Raw genomic sequence first — 25,787 nt, forward strand, 5'->3', positions numbered from 1 at the left:
CGCCAGGAGCTCCAGCCCGCGGAGCACCCCACGCCGCCTGCCCAGCCGCGCAGAGCCTGCGGCCCGCCAGGCCGACAAGCCATGGGCGCTTGCCCGCGCGGAGCCGGTGTCCAGGGGCTCTCCCCGCTCCGGGCGCCGCCGCCGCCACTGCTGCTGCTGCTGCTGCTGCTGCCAGGTATGGGCGCAGGGTCGCCGGAGGGACGGGCGCCCGGAGTGGGGGACGTAGATTCCGAAGAGGTTGGCGCCGGAAGCTCAGCGTGGGGAAGCTGAGAGAAGGGGCGTTGGCGAGGGCAGGACCGGGGGCGCCGTTCCCGCGGACTTGGACCCCAGGTGGACTCGGTTCGACCCGTCGGCGAGTTATCTGGGGGATGTCTTTTCCCTTACGGCTCACCCCTTCCCTGAGAGTCATTTGGGCGCCTTCCTGGGAAGCGTGGCGAAGGCTCAGGCGTGAGGGTTCGAGTCCCGGCCCTGCTTGGAGCACTGCTTGTGGGCCCGGCTCACCAAGGCCTCTAGTTCCATTCTGTGCATCCCACACACCTCCTTGTGTTACATGTAAATGGAGAAACTGAGGCCAGAGAGGACTAAAGACTTGCCCAGGGTCACTGTGTGTGTATGCGCGCGTGCGCGCGCGCGTTTGTGTGTCTGTAGGGGGGTAGGTTCGTTTGGGGACTGGGGCGAGAGCCTGCGCGTCGGCCTCTCCTACCTATCTCGCATTATCAGCGCACCTGGCAGCGTTACGTTGAGACCCTTAACGCGGAGCGAAGCGCGTCTCCCTACCTCCCGCTTTGGTCTCTAGAGGGGAACCCTTGAGGTCCTCGGAGGGAGAGCCACGCCCTGAGTCTCCGCCAGAAGGTTCTCAAGGTGGTAACGGAGGGAAATGCCGCCCTGCTGTGGCTGTGTTGGTAGATAGAAAGGGGCGGGGGACCTGGCAGGGCCGCCAGGGGTTCTCTGCGGGTGCAGAGCCAAATTGTCTATTGGGTGAACGCTTTGTGGCTGTGTACGCAGCTGATTCTGCCCCTGCTTGCTGAGGCCCTCCCTTCAGAGCGCCTTGCACGCCCCACGGAGCTGCGGCCCCTCTGTTAGTACTGGGGAGAAGGGGGTCAGGCAAGATCCCATTTCAAGGCAAGGACAAGTTCGGTGGGACTTCCCCAAGGATTCCACTCCTCCGGTTGTCTCCAGGTCTGTAAATGGGAACAGCAGGCAGCTGATCCAAGACCTCCTCTGTGCTGGGTGTGGTTTTTGGACAAAGAAAGTCCCTAAGGGCTTCCAGAGAGGTAAGGGTCTGATCAGGATGTGAAAAAGGCATCAGCAGGAACCGTGGGTCACGCTCTGAAATCATGGGAGCCATGTGGGCGCGTGGCTTCTAAAAGGACTGGTGGCCAAACCCCTATAGGGCCCTGGCTGGGATGAAGGGGTCCCTCAGACCTGGGCTGCAATCTCCCACAGGCTGGAAGGTACAACACCTGGGCCTGGATGACCAGTGCCACTAGTCGTCTGCCTACCATGGAAGCAGTGAGTGGCTGGACACAGGCTAAGCGCCTTGGTGCCACACCCCTCCCCTGCAGTAATTGAGGGAAGGATAGCTGATTGTTCTTGGGTGCCCACCTGTGCCAGGCACTGAGCTAAGCACATCACTTGCAGTATTTCATTTAATCCTCATAACAACCCTACGAGGTGGGTACATTTATAATCTTTATTTTTACAGATAAAGATACTGAGGTTCAGAGAGGTTAAGCCACTTGCCTAACCTCACAGAGCTCATAAGTGGTTTGAACCAGATCTTTCCAACTTCAGAGCCCAGGCTTCTAACCACTCTGCTTCTTACCGTGTGACCTGAACTCAGCTTCCTCATCTGTGATTTGAGACGGCAGGACTTCCCTGAAAGTTTGGGATTCCATAGAGTACCCCTAGCTGGTAGAGGGGAGGCTGTAGGTGGATGATTTCCCCAGGATCTGACAAGGCTATTTCTCTCAGTGGCTGGTGCCTCCGAGGCTGAGCACCGACTGTTTGAACGTCTGTTTGAAGATTACAATGAGATCACCCGACCCGTGGCCAATGTGTCCCACCCAGTCATCATCCAGTTTGAGGTGTCCATGTCTCAGCTAGTGAAGGTGGTGAGTGCCAGAGCCATGAGCCATGGCTGTGGGGTACGGGGCTTCTGGAGGAACCTTTCCTGGAGCCAGCCTTGTTTTTGTGATTTCACTGTCTGCCTGCTTTAATCTCTCTTTCTAGGATGAAGTAAACCAGATCATGGAGACCAACCTGTGGCTGAAGCAAGTAAGTGACTAGGCTCTGAGCACTGCTGCCCCCTGGTGGTATCCACTTTATTTGCTGCCTGTGAACTAGTAAGGGCCCAAAGACCCAGCTCTACTCCTGCAAACACAGAGCAGGGGCCACTGACTGGGCCAGTCTATCTCTTCTGAGGCTTGGAGGCTTCGGTTCCCCTGGAAGGACTGCAGGGCCTGACTCCTCAAGTCACAGATGGACAAACTGCAGCCTGGAGGGAGAAACCTTCTCCCTGGTCACACTGCAGGGGTAGGGACAGATGCGAGACTAAACCCTGGCCCGATTCTAGGGCAGTGTCTGAGACCACCTACTTCCTGTCCTTAAGATAATATTGGATGTTTGTTGTCAGTGTGGTGGGGTGGGATGTGGGTGCTGGTTCTTCCTGGTCAGATTGAGGCTGAAGAATTCAGCTTCAATGTGCCCTCCCAGAGAGTCTTTGTCCAGACATGCTGAGATAATGGCCCATTGGCCCAAGGATGACCTTCCAGTAGCCCTGCCAGCTAAGTGCTTGGTTCATGCAGCCTTCCTCCCCAGGAAGCTGGAAAGCAGGTGGGCATCGTGCCCACCCAGGGTCTGCTGTGGCAGCAGCCTCACTTCTCCCTCCTCAGGGGCCCATGACTCAGACCTCCCAGCCTCTGCTCTCAAACACTCCTGGGCCCTGGGGGATCATGGCTCTGTCCCCAGAACTCTGCTGAGGCCAACCCCACTTAACCTGGAGGAGGAAGATGGTTCTGTGATTGAATAGCACCGCTCTTTAGGGCTTGGTGGGGTACTTGTCTGAAAAAGCCTGTGTCATGGGGTGGAAATAGGAGCTAAAGCATGGAGGCTGGACCCTGGTTCTAGAAGTGGCCTGGAAAAGCACTCACAGTCTTTACTTGACTGATGAGGACACAGAAAGGGGCTGGATTTGCCCACGGTCACGGAAGCAATGCCTCCCCTAGAGCCAGGAGATGACCTGCAGGCTCCTAACCCAGTGCTCTCTCTCGTACTGCACCTACATGAGAACTTGGGCCGGTGTGGTCTCTAGATTAGTGACACACAGCAGGGGTGGGGACTCACCAAGATGGGTCAAGGGATGTAAAGCCATGCTTGTCCTTCCCCCGCCTGCCTCCTCCTCCCAGATCTGGAATGACTACAAGCTGAAGTGGAACCCCTCTGACTACAACGGGGTAGAGTTCATGCGCGTCCCCGCAGAGAAGATCTGGAAGCCAGACATTGTGCTGTATAACAAGTAAGGTGCCAGGGTGGCCCTGCCCTCTCAGGGCCATCAGCTGGGCTCTGGGTCCTGGAAGCCAGACATTGTGCTGTATAACAAGTAAGGTGCCGGGGTGGCCCTGCCCTCTCAGGGCCGTCAGCTGGGCTCTGGGTCCTGGAAGCCTGACATCGTGCTGTATAACAAGTAAGGTGCCGGGGTGGCCCTGCCCTCTCAGGGCCGTCAGCTGGGCTCTGTGTCCTCGCTCCACTGCGGCTTACAGCCCGGTTTCCTCAGGCCCTTTCAAGAGGCCTTGATTGATTTGTTTATTCTGCCACGGGTTTATTGAGCATCTAGAGAGTGGTGAGCAAGAGAGATACCTTCCCTGCCTCCAGGAGTTTATCACCTGGCAGGGAAGGTAGGCATGAATTATAATATCCAAACATGCCATTACAAACTAGAGGAAGGGCACAGAAGGGAAATACTATGGTGGGGGGGGAGGGATCTGTCACGAAGACAGGTCACAGCCAGGCCCCGGGAGGTTAGGAGCACGGGAAGCCTTCATTCTTTTACTCATTGGATAAATCTGCCCTTGCCCTCTGCTGACTCTGCACATGGCTAGGAGGGGGTGAGGGAAAGGGTTTGGTTATATTCTCAAGGACCAGCAAGCCCAAGGACGAGCAAGTCACAGAGAGCAGCAGTGTGCTGAGTGGCCTCAAAGAGGGCCCTATGTGGATGGAAGAGGACCATCGAGGAAAGCTTCAGGGTGGGAATGCATTTGAACTGGGTCTTGAAGGTAGTGTAGGATCTGGGACAGAGGAATGAGATGCCCGGTGGAGGGTCTGGGGAAGCAGGAGAGTATGTTACGGGCAGCCTAAGTGACCTCATTGGCTGGACTGGGGGAGTAGCCTGAGATGCTGGGGGAGCGGGGTGGCCTTGAATGCAGCTTTCATTGCAACTCTGCAATGACAGATGGGGATGGGTATCAATGGGAGAATAGAGTAAGTGTTGGAGAAGGTCAGAGCTAGCCTAGCCTGAGGTCATGTGATCCCAAAGTTCCCGGCCTAGGTGACCAACACAGTTACCAAGGAGCTTTTTAAAAATACGAGTGCCTGCATTTTAAAACTTTTCTTGTTTGTTCCTTCCTCTGTTTTCTAATCTTAATAGCCATGTAATTCAGAAATCCCTGTACCTGTTCCAGGTCCTGCCCCACAGAAACACTAAGTTAGTGGTATGAGGGGGCCCAGGAATTTGTGTTTCACAAAGCTGTCCTGGGGACTGGGGCCAGCCTGCTTTGGGAGTCACTGATGTAGCTCATCACCAGTGTCTTCCAGATGAAGGAAAGGCTTGGAGCCTTGGGGACAGGACCAGTGGCCCCACCAGTAGGTCAAACAGGATTCCCAGGGGTGAGTTCTCTGGACCCTGGAATCCCACCCAGTCTGGATAGTGCATCCAAGTTGTATTTGTGAAGAGTGAATCTAGAGGGAAGTACGTGGTTCCTCTATTCCAGGAGAGCTGCTCACAGGCCAGTCCCTCCCCAAGGGCCACTTAGGGTGTCTCCCCCAGGCCCACCAGCTTCAGGAAGCCTCTCCTTACTCTTTGTCTCCCATAGATTCTTCCTTCGACAGTCTGATGTTGCTCACTATGGCACCTCCAAGACCTGTCCCTCTTTCCTAAGCCTGCACAAAGCTGACACTTTTGACATTTGAGCTCTTTTATTACATAAACATAAACTTTAATTGATATTTTGCACTATGTACTGTTTTATTCTCTAGGAATTGAGGAGTATCATTTTACATCTTTGTTTTATCTCTAAACCAGAACCAGCTACTGTTGAGTCAGAGGATTTCCTGTGGAACTGTGCTCCATAGGATTGTCAGTGGCTGATTTTTCAGAAGTATATTGCCAGCCCTTTCTTCCGAGGCACCTCTGGGTAGACTTGAACTTCCAACCTTTCAGTTAGCAGCTGAGCGTGTTAACCATTTGTACCACCTCTAGAGTTATAATATTTTGATTATGAAACATTTTTCAGTAGAACACTTCCTATAGAATTAATCTAATCTGATTTTAATGAATAAAAGCATTCTGTGTTTAGTTTTTTTAATGCCAGTATTAGTAGAAATTAATACATTTTACTATTAGCATTAGTATTAGCACTGGAGAAGCTCTGTATTTTTGCTGAATTCCACTGGTGACTGGCAAAAACGAAAGAGGGTCTTTAACCACTCGCTTGAAAGTCTGTATTACTCTTTTCCCAAGGAAACACAGCATTTATACATTAAGTTTCCTCCATTCAACTTGTGTTTATAGACTGGTCCATAAATAAGTGGGGCATAAGATAAATCCAACTAGTTTGCAGCATCTTTCTTTCACTGTGAGCTGTCATAGAAATCTCACGGTCCAAAGTCTTTTAGGGAGCTGGACACAGTGTAGAGAATTTTTGCTATGCTAGAATTAAGAAAATGGGCAGAAATTGTCATCTTATGTTTTGAATTTTATAGCTGTTTTCTCTCTGGCAATCTTGGGGAACAGCTGGAGTACTCTGGGATGTAGGATTTTAACAATAATGAGAGCCGTAATGAAATGCTTCAGATTGGATGTGGAGAGGAGCAGATACCATAAGGAATATCCTTGGAATCTGAAGCTGAAAATAACATTGCAAGAAAATCACCCCACTCCTCTCCTCTCCGTGAGGCAGAACTTCAGTTTCTCCGGATTGGCCGTCTGTGGAGGGTTCCTCTTCATTCTGAAACACTAGAAACAGCTTTTCTCTTCTCCAGCCAGTTTCTCCTATGATGTTTTGTTTTCTGAAGTTCATTTTCCAGTAGAATCCTCAGAAAGTGCTCACAGACACACTATATCCTAAGTTAGTTCAAGGTCATAACTGTAGCCTTTATAGCTAATATTTTTAGGTCACTTTTTTTTGGGGGGGGCTGGACATAAAATAAATCTATGGTTCATATTCTTCTGCCAAGAAAATCTTAAAGACACTTTCTCCTTGTCTTCTGGTGTGAAGTACAGTGTTGCTGTCAAAATTTGATGCCAATCTGAATTTTTTGTCCTGTAAGTCAGGTGACTTTTGAGAGTGAAAGGGGACACTGTTAATAAGCATCCCAGGACCACAGGTGTAAACTTAGAACTGTCCTGGGCAAACCGGCATGTTTAGTCACTGTCTCAGTTACCTAGGTAAACCCTGGTGGCGTAGTGGTTAAGTGCTACAGCTGCTAACCAAGAGGTCGGCAGTTCGAATCCGCCAGGCGCTCCTTGGAAACTCTATGGTGCAGTTCTATTGTCCATTAGGGTCGCTATGAGTTGGAACAGACTTGACAGCAGTGGGTTTGGTTTTTTTGGTTCAGTTATCTAGTGCTTCGATAACAGCAATACCACAAGCAGATGGCTTTAACAAAGATAAATTTATTCTTTCACAGCCTAGGAGGCTGGAAGTCCACATTCAGGGTTCCAGCTCAAGGGGAAGGCTTTCTCTCTTCTGTCATCTCTGGGGGAAGGTCCTTGTTATCAATCTTGCCCCGTCTAAGAGCTTCTTAGTGTAGGGACCCCAGATCCAAAGGACACACTGTTCTCCTGGCTCTTATTTCTTGGTGGTATGAGGTCCCCATGTCTCTGCTCCCAGCTGTCTTTTATGTATCAAAAGAGATCTATTTAAGACACAACCTAATCTTGTAGATTGAGTCCTGCCTCATTAACATAACTGCCAGTAATCACACCTCATTAACATTATAGAGGTAGGATATACAATACAGAGGAAAATCACATCAGGTGACAAAACGGTAGACAGTAACACAATACTGGGAATCATGGCCTAGCCAAGTTGGCACACATAATTTTGAGGGACACAATTCAATTTGTAACAGTGGATGGTTTTGCTTGGATACCCAGAGGATTTTTTCTTGTCTTTAAAGTCTAGTTGTTCTACTACATATCCTATATGTAATAAGCCTTCTTTTATTCCAGGAAAGCTTTTTTTTTTTAATTAAAATTTTTAATATTTGATTTTTTTCTTTGCAGGAACGCAGTTTTACATATATAAGAACTTCTTTGTGTATGTTCCTTATATATCATTTTCTCTGATTCTTTTTGTTTCTGCGTGATTTTTAGTTTTTTTTCTCCTTTCTGTCTTCTATGGCTATGACCATTTTCCATAGGGTCTACTCGTTCTTATGCTTCTTCTCATTTAGTCTTTATTTCTAAAACGATTTTTCCTTTTTCCTAATTCTTTCCTAAGCTCTATCCATACCCTTTACATATTCTCCTGTTGTTTGGCCAAACTATGTAACTCTTCTATTTCTGATTTATGCTACTTGTTCATAGTTTCTACAGTTTTTATAGCTTACTTTGTAATATCGGATTATAGCTTTTGTCTGCTTTGTGGCTTGATTTTTTTCCTGATGTGCCTTTATCTGCTGATGTGTTATGCAGTTATTCATTTATATACATTTCTTACGATATGCTTGCTTGTATGAGAGTCAGTCCAATTTTTTCTGTCACTCTTGTTTAACTAGATGGCCTTTTCTGTAGCTCAGGAGCAAACTCCTATAGGGGATGGGAGTGAGTAAGGGTAGTTCTCCTTGTTTCACCTGCTTGAGATTTCCCTCCTTAAATTGTTACCCTGAGGCATCAAAAAGCCTGGCCTGTGTAGCCACAGTCTGAGAGCTACTGCTTCCGGACACCTACTTCTCAAGTTTCTGCACCTTCTTTCTCTTCTCACCCCTCAGTTTCCTGCCCTGTTCAATTTGGATTCCACCCCAAGCAGCATTTTCTCTAGGTAGGTCTCTGTCCTTCTGGGAGTTTTTGGTAGTATTTCTAAGGTCCTTGAGAGCCTAGCGCAACATTGAGTGACTTCTCTGCAGAGCCTCAGTGGATTCCCACAGTCTATTCTTGCCCACAAATCAGAATCCGGGGCCTTTCTGCTGCACTGGTCACTTTCAGATCCAATTGTTAAGCGTTCCATACAGAGTGGGTGGGGTCCTCTTTTTTGAGGTGTGGATATTTCTTGGTGATTGCATGTCAGGGGCTCTTGGGACGTCAGAACTCCCCTTTCTCTCCCCTGAGCGATCCAGCAGCTAACCCCACAAAGGTCCCATGCAGATCCCACACAGGCCTGCTGATGCTGGTGGTTTGACCCGACACTTATGTTGAGTTTCACAGGATACCTTGTAACCTAAGTTTGCTGACAATGTTGTCGATAGGCTTTTTTCTTTTGCTGTCCTAGCTGCCCTATTTTTGTGAGGGAATTGGGAGAAATTAAAAAAAAAAAAACTAATGCCATCATGATCTTTCCCCTATCACTTACCACCCCCACCCCACTGAAACTCTTGATCTTCACCTGTATTAAAGTGATACCTCGGCTAATCATTGCCTTCCTTTTTTCTTAAATCTTCTCACATGGTTCAGCAGCATGTTGGCTCAGACCCCTCCCACCTCTGCTGTCCCTTGCTACCAGCCATCTCTTGGCCTCCCTATGGGGGTGAGATCTTCATTTATCTCTTGGTTATTCATTCAGCCAACAAATATTTACTGAGTGCCTGCTATATGGCTGGTGCTATGCCAGACCCCAGTTCCTAGCCGGGTCTTCATGTTCTCTCTCCTGGTGGAGGTATGGCTGTTGGCACTGCCTTATGTGGCAAACATGCCTTCTGGTCTGGGCAAACACAGTCTGTGGGCAGCATTCACAGTGACTGGAGTCCCCACAGATGAGCAGAAATGAGCACCAGCAACCAAGCGTCTTAGTTCCCTAGTGCTGCCATAACAGAAATACCACAAGCAGGTAGCTTTAAAGAACAAATCTGTTTTCTCCCAGTTCTCAAGGCTTTCTCGACAAATTGGAATCTGTGGAGCCTCTCTGTTCACTAGTTACTTTCAGATTCACTTGCTGAGGGTTCCATGTAGAATGGGGTCCTCTTTTTTGAGGGGTATTTCTTTTGATACCAAGTCTGGGTCTGTTAGGACATAGAACTCCTCTTTCTCTTCCCTTGGCTACCTTGCAGTCAAGTTCTCAGCCATGTCTATCCCTTCCTTGTCTGTAGTCCCAGGCGCTTCTTGGTTCCTTGGCTCTTCTTGGCTTGTAGACAATCCTCACATGACATCTGTCTTTCCCACGCGTGTGTCTATGTCTGTTCTGCTCTTTCTCTCTCTTTTTTTTTTTTTTTTAAACTATTCTATTCTTTTTAGAACTCTGAACTGATTAGGTTTAGGATCCACCCTAACTGGTATGACCTCAACTAACTGATGAATAACACTACATTAGATCGCATTATCGAAGCTCATTACATTACATCTAGGGTAATCACATTCACTACGTTAGATTACATTATGGAAGGTAACCTGCTCTACCCAAGGCCAACTGATTTAATCACATGATTAAATTATAACTGGATGTAGCTAGCATATGGCCATAGGAATCAATCATAACAGTAACTAGACTAGTGTTTGGTCAAACAGCTGGGAACCATAACCTAGCCAAAGTGACACATAAAATTACCCATCATACCAAGGTAAGCTTACCGCCATTATTTGGCCTTAGCATACAAACTCTCTGTGGGACCTTGAGCACGGCATTCCCGTACTCTGACCCTCAGTTTCTTCCTCAGTAAAATGAGGTGATTGGACAAGAGCAGGGGTCAGCAAACTTTTTCTATAAAGGGCCAGATAGTAAGCCTTTTAGGATTTGTGGGCTATGTGGGTCTCTGTGGCAACTACCCAACTCTGCCATTGTTATGCAAAAGCAACCATAGACAATATGTAAACCGTGTTCTAACAAAACTTTCTATAAAGAAACATAGGCAGCCAGCCCATGGGCCATAGTTTGCCAACCCCTGTGTTCTAAAGGTCCCTTCCTGCTCTAACATTTTGTTGATCCAGGATGCCATAAGGAAAGTTCAGGAGGCCCCTGTCCTCCCAAGGGTCTTTTCAACCTTCTGCTTAGGCCAGCCCTACAGGTGCTCTTCAGGTGCTGAGCATGGGTCGAATCCACTTGGGACTGTGTATAGCCCCACTCCACCCCCTCCCTCCTCATACCTCTCCCTTCTCCCAAGCCAGGAGCTGGGAATAATCTTGTGGGGAATTGAGGGCACAATTGGAGTGAAGTGGGTGCTAAGAATGTTACAAACCCAGCAAGATGCTCTTGGGCAAACCAGGTAAAGCAGGGTAGCAGCTTTGGCAGCAAGTCTGTACATGTAATGACTGTCCTGCTCCAGAGAACCAAATGAGGGTGGGTGGTGGAGTGCAGGAACTAGCAAGGAGGGGACATGTGCACTGGAAGGTTCCCCTTCTGTTTTCACATGTTCTTATTCAGTAACAATGTCAACACAAGGATATCACCAAATATTGAGGTTTTTTTTTTTTTTTTTTTTTTCCATCTCTTCAAATACATGGGAAAGAGCTATGGTGGTTGTTCTCTTTTGAAGAACATGAATGCCCTGAAATGCAGAACTCTAAGAAACCCAATAGGTACACCAGTATTCACTGCAGCACTTTTCACAAAAGGTGGAAATAGCCTAAATGTCCATCAACAGATGAGAACAGGGAGAAGAATCATGGGAAGAAAGGTTAGGGAAACAGAAGGTGAAGGAGCCTATCATGCTGAATTTGAAAGACAGAATCAGAAAACATGGTAATTCATTCTAAGACAGTGCAGGGAAGAATGGGGAGAGTGAAGAATAATCAGGATCCAAGGATGGGGTTTGATAATAATCTCATTTCACAAGGTTCAATTTAATGGGCATGGGCTCCCACAGGTGGTCTCTGCAGTCCCTTCCCTCTCACAGTTGGATTTTACACATGATGCGCACACGCATCGAGCGCCCAGTGGAGACTGAATGAGGAGACATTAACAAGGTCCAAACCACCGGGACAACAGGAAGCAAACCTCTCCCAAAGCTGCCTAAACATCTGGCTCCAGGATGGTGACTTTTATCCCATGGAAACAAAACTGACTGGCCATTTCCTTAATTAAGGGAGGGATCCCTTTCTAGTCTTTGGGAGTGTCTCAATAAATATGAAGTTGGGAGTTGTACTGTTGAGGAATAAACCAGTGACGTGCTCCAAAGGGTGAGGAATATGTCAGATTGTTGGGGTTGGGTGAGTCTGTTTCAACTCTACCAACTCATCAGCCCACTCCCCTCTCCGGGCCTCAGTATCCCCATTGGTAAAATGAGGTGATCAACCAGATGGCCTTTTGCAACACTTTTAGGTCTCATATTCTGTACTTTTGCTAATAGTTATTTGGCATCTACCCGATGGTGATAGCAGTGTGTGAAGCTGGACTGAATGACGATGTGTTGCTGTGCCTCTTCTTTGTCTTTGCAGTGCTGTTGGGGATTTCCAGGTGGACGACAAGACCAAAGCCTTACTCAAGTACACCGGGGAAGTAACTTGGATACCTCCCGCCATCTTTAAGAGCTCATGCAAAATTGACGTGACCTACTTTCCATTTGATTACCAAAACTGCACCATGAAGTTTGGTTCCTGGTCCCACGACAAAGCAAAAATCGACCTGGTCCAGATCAGCTCCTCCATGAACCTCAAGGACTACTGGGAGAGTGGCGAGTGGGCCATCATCAGTGCCCCAGGCTACAAACACTACATCAAGTACAACTGCTGCGAGGAGATCTACCCAGATATCACGTACTCGCTGTACATTCGGCGCCTGCCCCTGTTCTACACCATCAACCTCATCATCCCCTGCCTGCTCATCTCCTTCCTGACTGTGCTCGTCTTCTACCTGCCCTCCGACTGCGGCGAGAAGGTGACGCTCTGCATCTCAGTCCTCCTCTCCTTGACCGTGTTTCTCCTGGTGATCACTGAGACAATCCCATCTACCTCTTTGGTCATTCCCCTGATTGGCGAGTACCTTCTGTTCACCATGATTTTTGTAACCCTCTCCATTGTCATCACCGTCTTTGTACTCAACGTGCACTACAGAACCCCAACCACGCACACAATGCCCACGTGGGTCAAGACCATATTCCTCAACTTGCTTCCTAGGATAATGTTCATGACCAGGCCGGCAGGCAATGAGGGCAACACTCAGAAACCAAGACCCTTCTACAATGCTGAGCTCTCAAATATGAACTGCTTCAGCCATGCAGAGTCCAAAGGCTGCAAGGAAGGCTATCCCTGCCAGGATGGGATGTGTGGTTTCTGCCACCACCGCAGGATAAAAATCTCAAATTTCAGTGCCAACCTCACCAGAAGCTCCAGTTCTGAGTCTGTTGATGCTGTGCTCTCCCTCTCTGCTTTGTCTCCAGAAATCAAAGAAGCTATTGAGAGTGTCAAGTATATTGCTGAAAATATGAAGGCACAAAATGAAGCCAAAGAGGTAAGGACACATTTATTATGACATCTGTCATTCATTTATTAAATAAATATCTATTGGTTCCTTGTGGGGCAAGGCATAGGGTGCGGGTTAGAGAATGAAGCTCTGACATCAGCAGCCTGTGTTCAGACCAGCTCCTCCATTTACCAGCTGTATGTCCTTGGATATGTTATCTCCCCTCTCTGAGCCTGTTTTCTCATCTGTAAAGTGGGATGATAAAGCTCATGAGTCTGTTGTGCCCTGAAGTTAGCCACTGGGTTGATAGCAGTCTGGGCCTCTAGGACAACTAATGCGAAGAAGAGTGGATTAGGAGATGGGCTGGAAAAAGGCATAAGGCCAGATTATCTCCAGTGAGTATTGATCAGCTCAGCTTACATTTTTAACCAACTTACATTTTTATTTCTACTTTCTTGTTTTTATTTTTTTTCTATTGAGCTATAATTTACAGAGTTAATCATATATGTCAATGAATGTCTGCATTATGTGTACACCCATATAACCAACATCCACATAAAGACATGGAACAATTTCAGGGCTCCAGAAAGTTCCCTCATGTCCCTTCCTAGTCAGTGTCTCCCTCCATCCTTGATAACTACAATCCTGTATTCTTTCACATTGATCAGCTTTGTCTGTTCTTGAGTTTCATGTAAGTGGAATCTCATAGTATAAATTCTTTCATGTCTAATGTCTTTCATTTAACATGTTTTTGAGGTTTATCCTTATTGTTGTTTCTTTTTTATTGGAGCATAGTATTTCACAGCATGACTATCCCACCATCTTTATTTATTCTATAGTTCTTGGACATTTAGTTATTTCCAGTTTGGGGCTATTATAAATAGGTTGTTATAAACATACATATTGTATATGTATCATATTTTCAGCAATACACTTGAACATATGCACTCATCTCTCTTGGCTATATACCTAGGAGCAGAATTGCTGGATCATTGGATAGATGTACTTTTAACTTTAGTAGATACTGCAAGTCTTCTGAAGTGCTACAACCAACTGACACTCCCATCAGCAGTGTTTGGGAGTTCCAGTTGCTCCAGATTCTTGACATCATTTGTGTAGTATACCTCACTGCTGTTTGAATTTCTATTTCCCTGTTTGAATTTGCATTTCCCTGGCGGCACAGTGGTTCAGAGCTTGTCTGCTACCCAAAAAGTCAGCAGTTCCAATCCACCGGCCACTCCTTGGAAACGCTAAGGGGCAGTTCTACTCTGTCCTATAGGGTCACTATGAGTCGGAATCGCTATGAGTCGGGTTTGGGTTGAGTAATGATGTTGAGCTTTTTTTCATAAGCCACATTCAGTCTTTTGTGAATTCAAATTCTTTTGCCTACTTTTTTAATGGGGTAAATGTATTCCTATTTTCTCCAAAAATTTTATGGTAGGACTAATGGCAAGTACTAGGAATAGGAAAGATTTACACTAATGTTATGTGTCTGGCTGCTACATGACCCTCTTTTTATCCTCAAGGTTACCAGAATCACATCTGGTAATTTTATAAGACATTCTGCTCTAAAATTAATTGGCTCTGCCTTAAGTTGCTTATTGGCAAAGAGCTAATTATGAGATCATTTCAGCTCCTGATGCACTGTAGGTAATTAATGTTGGTAGCAAATATCTCGAGCTTCTTTCATGCAGCTGTGAGTGGCATAGGGAAATAGAGGAGGTCTCAACAACAGCCGTCATCTCCCCACCGCCATCCATCTGAGCAACTATGTCTTGTGACCCAAACAATGAAAAACCTCCAGCTAATCCCAATAATTTTGCAAAAAAAAAAAAAAATCTGGCACTCCTTTAAATTCGGTTGAAGCGATTGTTGGACATTAAGTAAATGAATAGTGGAAATATCGTTCATTTGTATAATATGGAATTTTTGCAGACATTCTCTAACTTTCTTTACCCACTTTTAAAATAAAGATGTCTTTTGAACTAGCAATAATTTTAGTAAAGATAAAGATCTAAATGCCCATACTCCAGCCTTTGCCAGGCTATTACAGATTCCTTTTATTCAAAAAATTGTTTATCAGGCACAATAGAAGTTTTAGGAGGGTCTCAGACATGTTGTGGACAAAGGCATTAAAAAGTTATTACTAAAAGAGAGCTAGACATCCAGAAATCAGCCAGCACATCTATGGTCAGCTGATTTTTGACAAAGGGGCCAAGTTCATTCAATGGGGAAAGAAGAGTCTCTTCAACAAATGGTGCTGAGAAAATTGGATTTCCACATACAGAAAAATGAAACAGGATCCATGCCTCACACCATACACAAAACCAAATTCAAAATGGGTTAAGGACCTAAATGTGTAAACTAAAACCATTAAATTCTTAGAAGAACAAGCAAGGACAATGCTGTCAGACCTAGCTTTCAACAATGGATTATCTAAATAATGACAAAGGCACAAATAGTAAAGACGAAAAAATTAAATGGGACCTCATAAAAATTAAAAACTTTTGTTCTTCAAAAAACTTTACTAAAAAAAAAAAAATGAAAAGACAAGTTATTGACTGGGAGAATATCTTCAGAAAACATACATCTGACAAGAATCTAATAACCAAAATATATATAAAACTTCAGCAACTTAAACAAAAGGCAAATAGTCCAGTCATAAAATGGGCAAAGGACTTGAATAGACATTTCACCAAGGAGGACATTCAAATGGCCACCAAACACATGAAAAGATACTCAGCATCATTAGCCATGAGAGAGATGTAAATCAAAACTACAATGAGATACCATTTCACTCCCACTAGGACACCTAAGGAGCTCTGGTGGCATGATGGTTAAGAGCTCAGCTGCTAACCAAAAGGTCAGCAGTTCGAATCTACCAGCCACTCCTTAGAAACCCAGTTGTACCCTGTCCTATAGGGTCACTATGAGTTGGAACCGACTCTATGGCACATAACAACAATGGGATGGCTAAAATTAAAAAAAAAAAAAAAAACCTGTGGGAAGATTGGAACCCTTATCCATTGCTGGTGAGAATGTAAAATGGTACAGCTATTGTGGAAAACAGTGTGGCAGTTCTTCAAAAAACTAAAAATAGAACTATTATAAAAACTAAAACCAAACCTGTTGCTGCTGAGTCAATTCCAACTCATAGAACTATCACATGACATAGCAGTCCCACTCCTAGGTATATATCCAAAAGACCTGAAAGCAGAAACTCAAAAAGAGACTTGTACACCATTGTTCATTGCAGCACTATTCACAAGAGCCAAAAGGTGGAAATGACCTAAATGCCCATCGACAGATGAATGGATAAACAAAATGTGGCACATACCTACAATGGAATACTACTTAGCCAGTAGGAGAAATGAACTCTTGATACATGCTACAGTATGGATGGGCTTGAAGACATTCTGTTGAGCAAAATAAACCAATCACGAAAGGACAAATACTGTAAGACCTCACTTACATAAAAAGACAAGAAAAGGCAAATGTATAGAGACCAAAGTTTACTAGAGGGTACCAGAGGCAGAAGGGAGGGAGAAAAGGGGAGTTAATGGTGACGGAATAATCGTATTAAGGGTAGGGCTGCACAGCCGATTATTGCAACTGCTGTCAAAAGTTGTACCTATAAAAAGTTGAATTGACTAAAGTTGTGTGATAAATTTACAACAACAACAAAAAGTAGCTGCTGAGGCTGCTTAGATACAACCAAACACCTCAGGGAATTTGGTTCCTTGGTTTGGAGGTTTAGGGTCATGGTTTCATGGGACATCCCTGTTAACTGGCCTAATAATGTGCTTAGTGCTTCTGTTCTACCTTCTAGTTCATTGTGTAGTGCCTGGGGTCCTAAAATCTTGCAAGTGGACTTCCAAGGCACAACAATTGATCTCTGTTTGTCTGGAGCAACAGAGGAAGGAGTGGCAGGAATAAGAGGAGGAAATGGAATGTGTGGCTAATTGCCTCCATGTACAACTGCCTCCATTGCCATGAGAACAGAAGAACTTGATGGTGCCCGGCTACCATTACTGAACATTTTGATCAAAGATTCAATAGACAAATCCTGATCCAAAGGGGGAAAAAAATGCAGAACAGAATTTCAAATTCTCATAAACTCTAGATTTTCTGGAGCCATGAAGGGTGGATGAACCCCTGAAACCATTGCCCTGAGATAATATTTAAGCCTTCAACTAAAAAAATCCCCTGAAGTCATCAGAAAACCAAATAATAGTTTAGCTTAACTAGTAAAAAAGCTCTGCCTTGAGTATTATACTCTTTTAAAAACTATATGGGATCAAATTGACAACAGCAACTCAAAAGATTAGATAGGAACCTTAGGGAACTATGAGTTTATATTAATGAGGGAGGAACAACTCAGAAAAGGAGGGTGAGAATGGTTGCACAATTCAAAGAATGTAATCAATGTCACTAAATTGTACATATAGAAACTGTTGAACTGGTCTGTGTTCTGCTGTGTATATTCTCAACAAAACAGATAAAATTTAGCAAAAAGAGAGAGAGAGCAGACAGGTAAATTAATGAAATAGCCTGAATGTCACAATAGGGAGTAGTGGGGTCTGTGGCAAACTAGTGGCACTTGGTTCATCTCAAGGGAAGCCACTGCTCACCTTTGTCCATTTGATATCACATGGGAACGTGAGCCCGTTATCGCTAGATCCAGCAGTTTTTCCAGAGAAAGCAGACATATGGTCTGCAGGCCATTGGATTGCAACCTGTATATAAAAGGATGGCAAGAGTTAGAATACAGGTGTCTACTCATCGCTCTGCGGGGAGAGTTGAGCTGTCTGAAGAATTTCTTCCGTCCCTCTTACTCTGTGACTGGCACTCTGTTGTTCCCACAATTTTCCAGGGATATTTTAAATTCCTAAATCTCTGGCTCTAGAATGTGGCTGGTTTTAACTGTCCTTGTCTCCTAGGAGCCTAGACTGAAGCCATCTCTTGAGGGTTCTGAGAGCCTGTGAATGACCGTCCCTGGATACACAGAGTCCCAAAGGGGCAGAACTGTGTTACAGCGTCTGGCCCACCTTTCTCTCTGCTGCCCCTGGGAGAGCCCCCCAATCTCGTCTCCCACCTCATTGTTCTTTCTTGGCTGTATCTGCCCTGCCAGTTATCCTGCCTATGGAGTCCTTTATTGTAGCTTTTTTTATTTTTCACACCCATTTTTCTACTGGGTTCTTCTGTAACACTGCTTCATGTTTCTAATATTTTATCTCAGAGGATGTTTATTTTAAATCCTTGACCTATGTGTTCCATGAATTCTCTTTCATGTGGCCCTGTTTGTATATTTGGGGCCAGTAAACTCACTTTAATGGTTCCCTGGGGGGTGCAAACGGTAAATCGTTGGACTGCTAACCCAAAGGTCACTCAGAGGTGCCTCGGAAGTCATGTCTCGTGATCTGCTTCCGAAAGGGCACAGCCTTGAAAACCCTGTGGGGCAGTTCTACTCTGCACACATGGGGTCTCCGTGAGTCGGAATCAACTCGATAGCAACTGACAACAAACTCACTTTTTCCTGGGTGTGTCTGCCATCCTTGCTGAGTTATGTTCAGGTGAGGGGCCAAAAGCCCAGGCCCCACACTGAGCCATGTATCGTTAGTTCCCAAGTTTCCAAAGAACGGCCAATTTCGCTGTGCTTTAAAAAGGCTTTAAGAGAGAAAAAATTCACTTTCACCTAGCTTTTTTGCAGCAGTATTCATATTCCTCTGGTAGACCCAGTCCCATCTTTCTTCACTAGGCTAAACCATGTGAACTTCTGTCAGAGGGAGCCTTATGCTTGGATGAGGGTTATTTTTTTAAATCAGCATTAATATTATAGTTACTATTTGTTAAGGACTCTGTGCCAGGCACATTATTTCATTTAATCCTCACAATGGCCCTATGAGGTATGTACTGTTCTTATCCCCATTTTACAGATGAGGAAATTTGAGGCTTTGAGAGGTCACACAGTTTACCCAGATTCTCACAACTGGAAAGGAGCAGAGCTGAGATTACAATAAAAATCTGTCTCCAAGTCTCCAATTTTTCACCCACTGCCTCCTAAGGCTTTAGATTTAACAGGTAGTGGGTGGGTAAGAATCATAGGGTCTTTTGTTTATTTGAAGCACTTACTAACCGAAGTCTTAGGAATTCAAGTTAAAGTACCTCGTGGCAAATGTGGCATTAAAATTCTAATTTTACCTATGACTTCTCAGTGTCACCAAAAGGACACAGCTACTCAAGCTCATAACAGTGAAATAAAATCCTTGTCTCCCAGCAGCAATTTCAGTGCACTTAATTCAGTTACTAAATCACAGGCTGCCTCTTCATTATGTGATTATTTCTTCAGCATCAGTTGATTCATGAGTTCTCTCTTTCTCAATTCAATTATGGTTTCCTTGCTTTCTGAATTGTCTAGGAGCATAATTAACATACAATTCTCCTTCCTATGTCAAGCCTATATTAAGCTGTATTAGAAGCAAATAGCCAGGCTGTTTCTTCCATCTTTTACTTTACTGTTGGCAATTTTTTTATGATTTTCAACCTGTTCTACAACTGCTCAGTACTCCATGATACTTTGGCCTTAATCATGGAAGATGACGTTTGGTCAGCGGGGCACTGCAGAGCAGGTGGTGGGAGAGGAAAGGGGAGGATGGCCTTGCCCTGAAGTGTTCATTACATTTTTGGAATAAGGTGACAGATGTTCAAAGAAAATGAACATCTACAACTGGATAGGAATAAGCACTTTTAAACAAGAGTAAAATGATGCTGGGTTGTATTAGCCATTCTAACAGAGGCTCAGAACCCTTCCATAAAGACATAAGTCAAGTTTTACTAACTTCCTAAATTGAATTCAGTTTAGAAAAAACAGATTATGTATACATGAAGGCATTTCTGATTTGGAACAGAGTTAACATGATAAATATTTTATACCTGTCTCCTCTACATCAAGAGAGACTTGAGGCTGGTAGAGTTCCTTGGACTACATCAATCAGAGAAAAAAGGTTTCTCGCATATTGGAGACAAAATGGCTTCTATTATTGAAACACACTGAATATTTGATACTGAAAATGTGTTCCCTTTGCTTTTCCCTTCATTCTTTTTTTCTCTCATGTTGTTTTTCAGATTCAAGATGATTGGAAGTACGTTGCCATGGTGATTGATCGTATTTTTCTGTGGGTCTTCATCCTGGTGTGCATTTTAGGGACAGCAGGATTGTTTCTGCAACCCTTGATGTCCAGGGATGACGTATAAGCACTAAACCACGCTCTTACCTGTGAAGCTTGTCGGGGGGGCACAGGGGAGCTGTTTCTTAACAGTAACATACTTTCTGTCATCAGACTTTGTTTCTAGCACATCAAGGTTTACTTGTTATCCAATTGCCCTGATTTCTGTCAAAAAAGAATCACTTAAGTGTTGGTATTTATTATGGATAAATGAGTATTTAACCAATTTTTTTGATAAGGTAAAGAATAAGAATGTCAAAATATAATTCTTCTGTAGGGATAAGTAGTGTGCTATGGGACATATAAAAATGGGCTCAATATGAAAACTGCTCCCCTCCTTTTTAGTGGTTGAGACATAACTGAATAGAAAAACTTGTTCAGAAATATGAAAAACCCATTTGATTCAGTATCACAGAGATTTCCCAATGGATGAAACCCTGGTGGTGTAGTGGTTAAGAGCTATGGCTGCTAACCAAAAGGTCGGCAGTTCGAATACACCCGGTGCTCCTCGGAAACTCTATGGGGCAGTTTTACTCTGTCCTCTAGGGTCACTGAGTCAGAATCGACCTGACGGCAATGGGTGTGGTTTTTTTTTTTCCTAAAGTAGTCCATACTCCTAGAAGTTCCCCCGCTAATACATGTTCTTACCGTGAATTTCTTGTTCTTTACTGGTTTTAAAGTCTAAGGGCTGAGTCAGAGAGCTCAACTGTTTACCTTGCATAATTCTAAATTTAATACCATGAGAAATTACAGCTAATCATATATTCATGTTAATGAGCTTTTACAGCAGGGTTTCTAACCTGCAATAGTATTGGCATTTTGGGCCGCGTAATTCTTTGTCGCGGGGGAGGGGGCTGTTCTGTGCATTATAGGACCTTTAGCGGCACCCTGCCCTGTACTCACTAGATGCTAGAACAACAACCTCCACCCCCAGTGCGTCAACCAAAAATATCTTCTGAATTGTCAGACGTCCCCTTGGGCAAAATTGTTCCTGGTTGAGAACCACTCCTTTAGACAAATTATTAAGATAGTATCCCATACTACATGTTATAGATTGAATTGTATCCCCCCAAATTGTGTGTCAACTTGGCTAGGCCATGATTCTCAGTATTGTATGGCTGTCCACCATTTTGTGATCTGATGTGATTTTCCTATGTGTTGTAATTCCTACCCCTATGATGTTAATGAGGTAGGATTAGAGGCAGTTATGTTAACAAGGCAAGACACAGTCTACAGGATTAGGTCGTGTGTTGAGTCAATCTCTTTTGAGATATAAAAGAGAGAATCAAGCAGAGAAGAGAGGGACCTCCTACCACCAAGAATGAAGATCCAGAAGGGGGGCACGTCCTTTGGACCCGCGTCCCTGCGCTGAGACGCTCCTAAACCAGGGGAAAATTGATGACAAGGACCTTCTCCCAGAGCTGACAGAGACAGAAAGCCTCCCCCTGGAGCTGGCACCCTGAATTCGGACTTCTAGCCTCCTAAACTGTGAGAGAATACATTTCTCTTTGTTACAACCACCCACTTGTGGTATTTCTGTTACAGCAGCACTAGGTGACTAAGACACTAGGCTTCTGAATCTGACTAACCACTGACAAAGATGGTCCACAGACACCACTATAGTTTTGTCACTAGTCACTGATGTTTTTCCTTTGCAAAAATAAAACTTACAGAATCGCAGCTAACTGTGACTCCTTGTTCAATAAGTCAAAAGGAAGATTTTTATAAAATTTAATTATAAATAAAAATTTTAAGTAACAGTAAATGAGATAGAAGAGTGATCAGGGATGTATACATGCTAAGATAGCTAACAAGCAATTCAAATTCATCAAACCAGACTTACACATATTAAATGGCATTGAACACCTGCCTACAATAAAATGCAAATTAGACAGGGCCCTCTCTGCCTTCTGAAGAGTGCTGACTTGAACTGAGATGGGTTACTTACTATACATACATAAGGCATTTGTTCTCTCAAGAGCTAAGAGCGCTAAACCGAATGCAAGATTTCCATCAGTTTTTTCTTCCCAGTCACAGCTGAATCAGGGACATTTGGACGGAATTTAACATGTTTATCTGGGATACAATATACTATACTAAATAAGTGCTAATAGACTGCAATTCTGAAATTCTATTATTGTCATTGTTAGAATGAAAGAAGTATATCGATACAAGTATGTAACGAGGTGCTTATACAAGATTAGAATACCATCTTTAATCAGAAAAGGTTTTCATAGAATGATTTCAGAGTACCTACAGACATGTTTTAAAAATGGGACTCATGTCACTGAAATGGACTATTCTAAGATCAAGGATAAAGAAATGCTACCACAGTTTATACAGAACATAGTTCTATTAAGTGTGGAAAATATGGACAAGGGCATTTAAATTAATGTTCAGGATACACTACTGCATGTCCACAGGAGCTGTCTATTGTAAGCTTTTACAAGGAAGGGGAGCTATAAAAATAGCTAATACAATAGTTGTCCAGTTTAAGCAGCTAAATAAAGTGATAAAGGAGTTCTCAATTCCCATTTTTTTTAAATGTTGGTTATAGAAAGCAGCATCACATTAAAATTGTTACCATGCTAAGTAGTCAGCTTACTTAATATAACAGTGTAAGATTCTGCCAAAGATTAGCTGTCACCCAGAGAATACGGGACAGAAAGAACTTAAAAATGTCTATCTTGACAAAATACAGGTTTTAAAATCAGTCTTCAAATACATCTGGAATTTTCCAGCCTAACCAAAAGATGAACTTCACTGGTTTTTACAAATTAGATTTGCCAAGATACAAACATTGAATATTCACTAGTACAGTTCAGATAATATTTTGGTGTTATTTTCAGAAGATTAAATGTTATTTGGTCACCTATTACTTCAGTCATGCAGGTAGATGTACTCTTGGACACTGTATTAAGATAAACTCATTTTAGCGACTGTTAATCTGTTAAAGCCTACATCAAATTTTAAACATTACATTCTCAATTTTATACAAGGTGCCATAAGACATACGTGCCTTCGGGTAACTAAACTCAGACTATAACCCCTTGGGAGGGATCACTTATTTGCATTTCCAATATGAACTGGTACTATTATATTTGCCCATTTATAAATGACAGGAACAAAAAGTCCAAGAGATCCAACAATTGACACCAGTAGGAAAGTCCACAAAAACATCCGATCAAGAACCTGGGCTATGAATTTCCAATCTTCCACAACCTGTTTCGAAAGAATAAAAATAAAAACACATTAAACACATAATTAAAAATTGCATACATATTTTAAGATATGACACAATGAGTTAGAGGCTAACTGCAAAGAGTAAGTGCCCCTATACTCAGAGTTCAGGGACAGAGACTACCCTGTTGGTCTTTAACAAATACAGCCTCCTCAAACTTAAAAAGACACTAACTGATTTGTTAACCTATACATCCACTATAAAATTTGTTAACCTATACATCCACTGGAAACCCTGATGGCATAGTGGTTAAGACCTACAGCTGCAAACCAAAAGGTTGGCAGTTCGAATCCATCAGGTGCTCCTTGGAAACCCTATGGGGAAGTTCTACTCTATCTTTTAGGGTCCCTGTGAGTTGGAATTGACTCGACGGCAACAGTAATTACAAGTGGCTTATTTTTACAAATTCTTCATAAAAACTAAAATATTTATACTACTTGGATATTTTACAATAAACTAAAAAAAAATTTTTTTTTATTCTTACTATATACAGTTATTTCTCTCAGCTGTTCTTGCCCAGTAGTGTTTACCTGTTTTACCTTTTTTAAAGAAAATCCACCCTGAGGTTAGTTTCATGACAACTGAAAAGCTGGCTCAGGATAGCACATGTTAGAATGCCACTAATCCTCCTCCTTCACCTGTTTTATTTAGCTTCAGGTTTCCTAGCGACCACTTTCATCTACACTTGTGGAGGGCAGATCTGATGGCCCTGAAGCTTGTTTCCTCCCCCTTTTCACAGATTTAGAGACCTGGTGGTACAGTGGTTAAGAGCTCGGCTGCGAGCCAAAAGGTCGGCAGTTCCTTATCTACCAGCTGCTCCTTGGAAACCCTATGGGGCAATTGTACTCTGTCTTATAGGGTCACTATGAGTTGGAATTGACTCAAGAGCAAGGGGTTTTTGGGTTCACAGCTTTAGCAGGGAGTTGGCTCAGCAGGTCAGAGTTACCTCAAAGGAGGGCTGCTGAGACTAGCCACTGAGTGCCAGAGGCTTCCCTTTCTACAAGGCCATTTCCTTGACCAAGGGCTTCCTTAGTCCCCTGACCCTTAATGAAGTATGTGGGTCCTCTACTGGAATTGTGCCCCAAGTTGTGGGATAATGAGAATTTAGGGGATTGTAAACTTCTACTACTATTCTGCTTCTAAGTTTCCCCTGGGGTGGGGGAACATTTTATATCTGCACCATGCCCTAGGAGTATGAGCCCTGAACCTTCTGCACAATACTTTGAAGACATTTATTAAATTCCATCTCAATCTAAGTCATTATCTAACTAATATTTGTATTTTTAAAGGCTCCATTGATAGCCTCAGACCTTGTAAACTAATTTATTTAATTATACTACCACCAAATAAAATTTTTTCAAACCTGCAAGCATGAAAAGCTTATTAAAAATAGATATCAAATATTCCTTTTAGAAGAGGTATTATTAGATTTGTTCAGTCTGTTTCCCAAACCTGCTAGAAATTTTCCCTTTAAAAAAGGTTTAGAAATTAAAATTCACATAATCTTAATGGGGCCAATTCAAAGTAAATTCAATTATGAAAACATTTCTATTGTTATAGCTTTAAAAATATTACACAATAGATATTAAAAAAATAGTGACAAGATTGAAATTTTACAAGTTTTGAAATAAAAACCGTCAAATATGAACACATTAATAAGATTTATTAATATTCAATTCTTGCACTTTACATATACATAAACCTTAAATTAGGAGCCAATGAAATTTAACTTTTTGTAATAGTTAAGTCATAGCATTATTACTAAGCTTTATAAGAATACTTTGATCTATAACAAACATATAAAAACATCTTACTCATTTTAATTCCACTAGTAAATGATTCACAAAATGATTTATTCTAGAAAAATATCGTGACTATTTATAAAGCCTAAATTAGGCTCATTCTACAAAAATAAAGTAACTTTTGATAAATTATAAAACAGAATTGAGAAACAAAGTTACTGAAGGTTAATTAAAAGAATTTATCATGTCAAAGTCAGAAAAGCGTATCTCAAGATAACTATTCCTCAGGATAAAAGAATAGTCAGAGCAACTTAAACTTTCTTTAAAAGTATCCAAGATGCTGATGGGGAACACTTAGAAGTTCCATTTGTATACATGCCTCATTTTGCAGGTGTTTTGTAAAATTAGTAAAGATCTTTTACAGAGCGGTGTGTCAACATGTCTGGCCCTCAGTCTCCTTAGACTTAAGGGTCACGTGGTTTACTCTGCCAAAAGTGATTCCGGTCACCTCTGAACCTGAAACCTAAGCAGAGAAATACCACATCTGCATTTGTGCAAACAACTTGCCACTGACCTCGCGGACATCATTCTCCTTCATGACGTGTCTGGTAATATAGCGGATAGAATCAAGTGCAGCTTCCAGTGTGTTTCTAGAAGGTTGTGACCCATGAACGCTCTCAGTTTCTTCTTTCTGAGTGAAATACCTATCTACATGACTTCTCATGCAAAGCAGTTTTGGAAGCTTGTGAAGAAATATCTTGCGGACCCAAGGTGCCATGGCATTATGTGTTGAGGAAGAACGATGATGAAT

The 25,787-nt window shown here is 43.4% G+C and overlaps 1 protein-coding gene across 1 annotated transcript; it reads left to right on the forward strand.

Moving 5' to 3' along the window:
- Positions 1-2,009: 2,009 nt before the first annotated feature.
- On the forward strand, positions 2,010-23,211 carry CHRNA3 (cholinergic receptor nicotinic alpha 3 subunit). The gene is made up of 5 exons (XM_049852874.1): positions 2,010-2,114; positions 2,233-2,277; positions 3,408-3,517; positions 11,804-12,815; positions 23,116-23,211. The coding sequence occupies exons 1-5, from the start codon at positions 2,094-2,096 to the stop codon at positions 23,194-23,196; spliced, it is 1,269 nt and encodes a 422-aa protein (XP_049708831.1). The 5' UTR covers positions 2,010-2,093; the 3' UTR covers positions 23,197-23,211.
- Positions 23,212-25,787: the final 2,576 nt, after the last annotated feature.

Source organism: Elephas maximus, chromosome 13 (assembly GCF_024166365.1).
Source record: "Elephas maximus indicus isolate mEleMax1 chromosome 13, mEleMax1 primary haplotype, whole genome shotgun sequence".
NCBI lineage: Eukaryota > Metazoa > Chordata > Mammalia > Proboscidea > Elephantidae > Elephas > Elephas maximus.

Bases quoted from the DNA above. Each gene is read 5' to 3' on its own strand.
- CHRNA3 (XM_049852874.1), top strand. From the start codon at position 2,094: ATGTCTCAGCTAGTGAAGGTG. The intron at 2,115-2,232 runs GTGAGTGCCAGA...CTCTCTTTCTAG, and splicing joins TGTCTCAGCTAGTGAAGGTG to GATGAAGTAAACCAGATCAT. The intron at 12,816-23,115 runs GTAAGGACACAT...TATAAATGACAG, and splicing joins CACAAAATGAAGCCAAAGAG to GAACAAAAAGTCCAAGAGAT.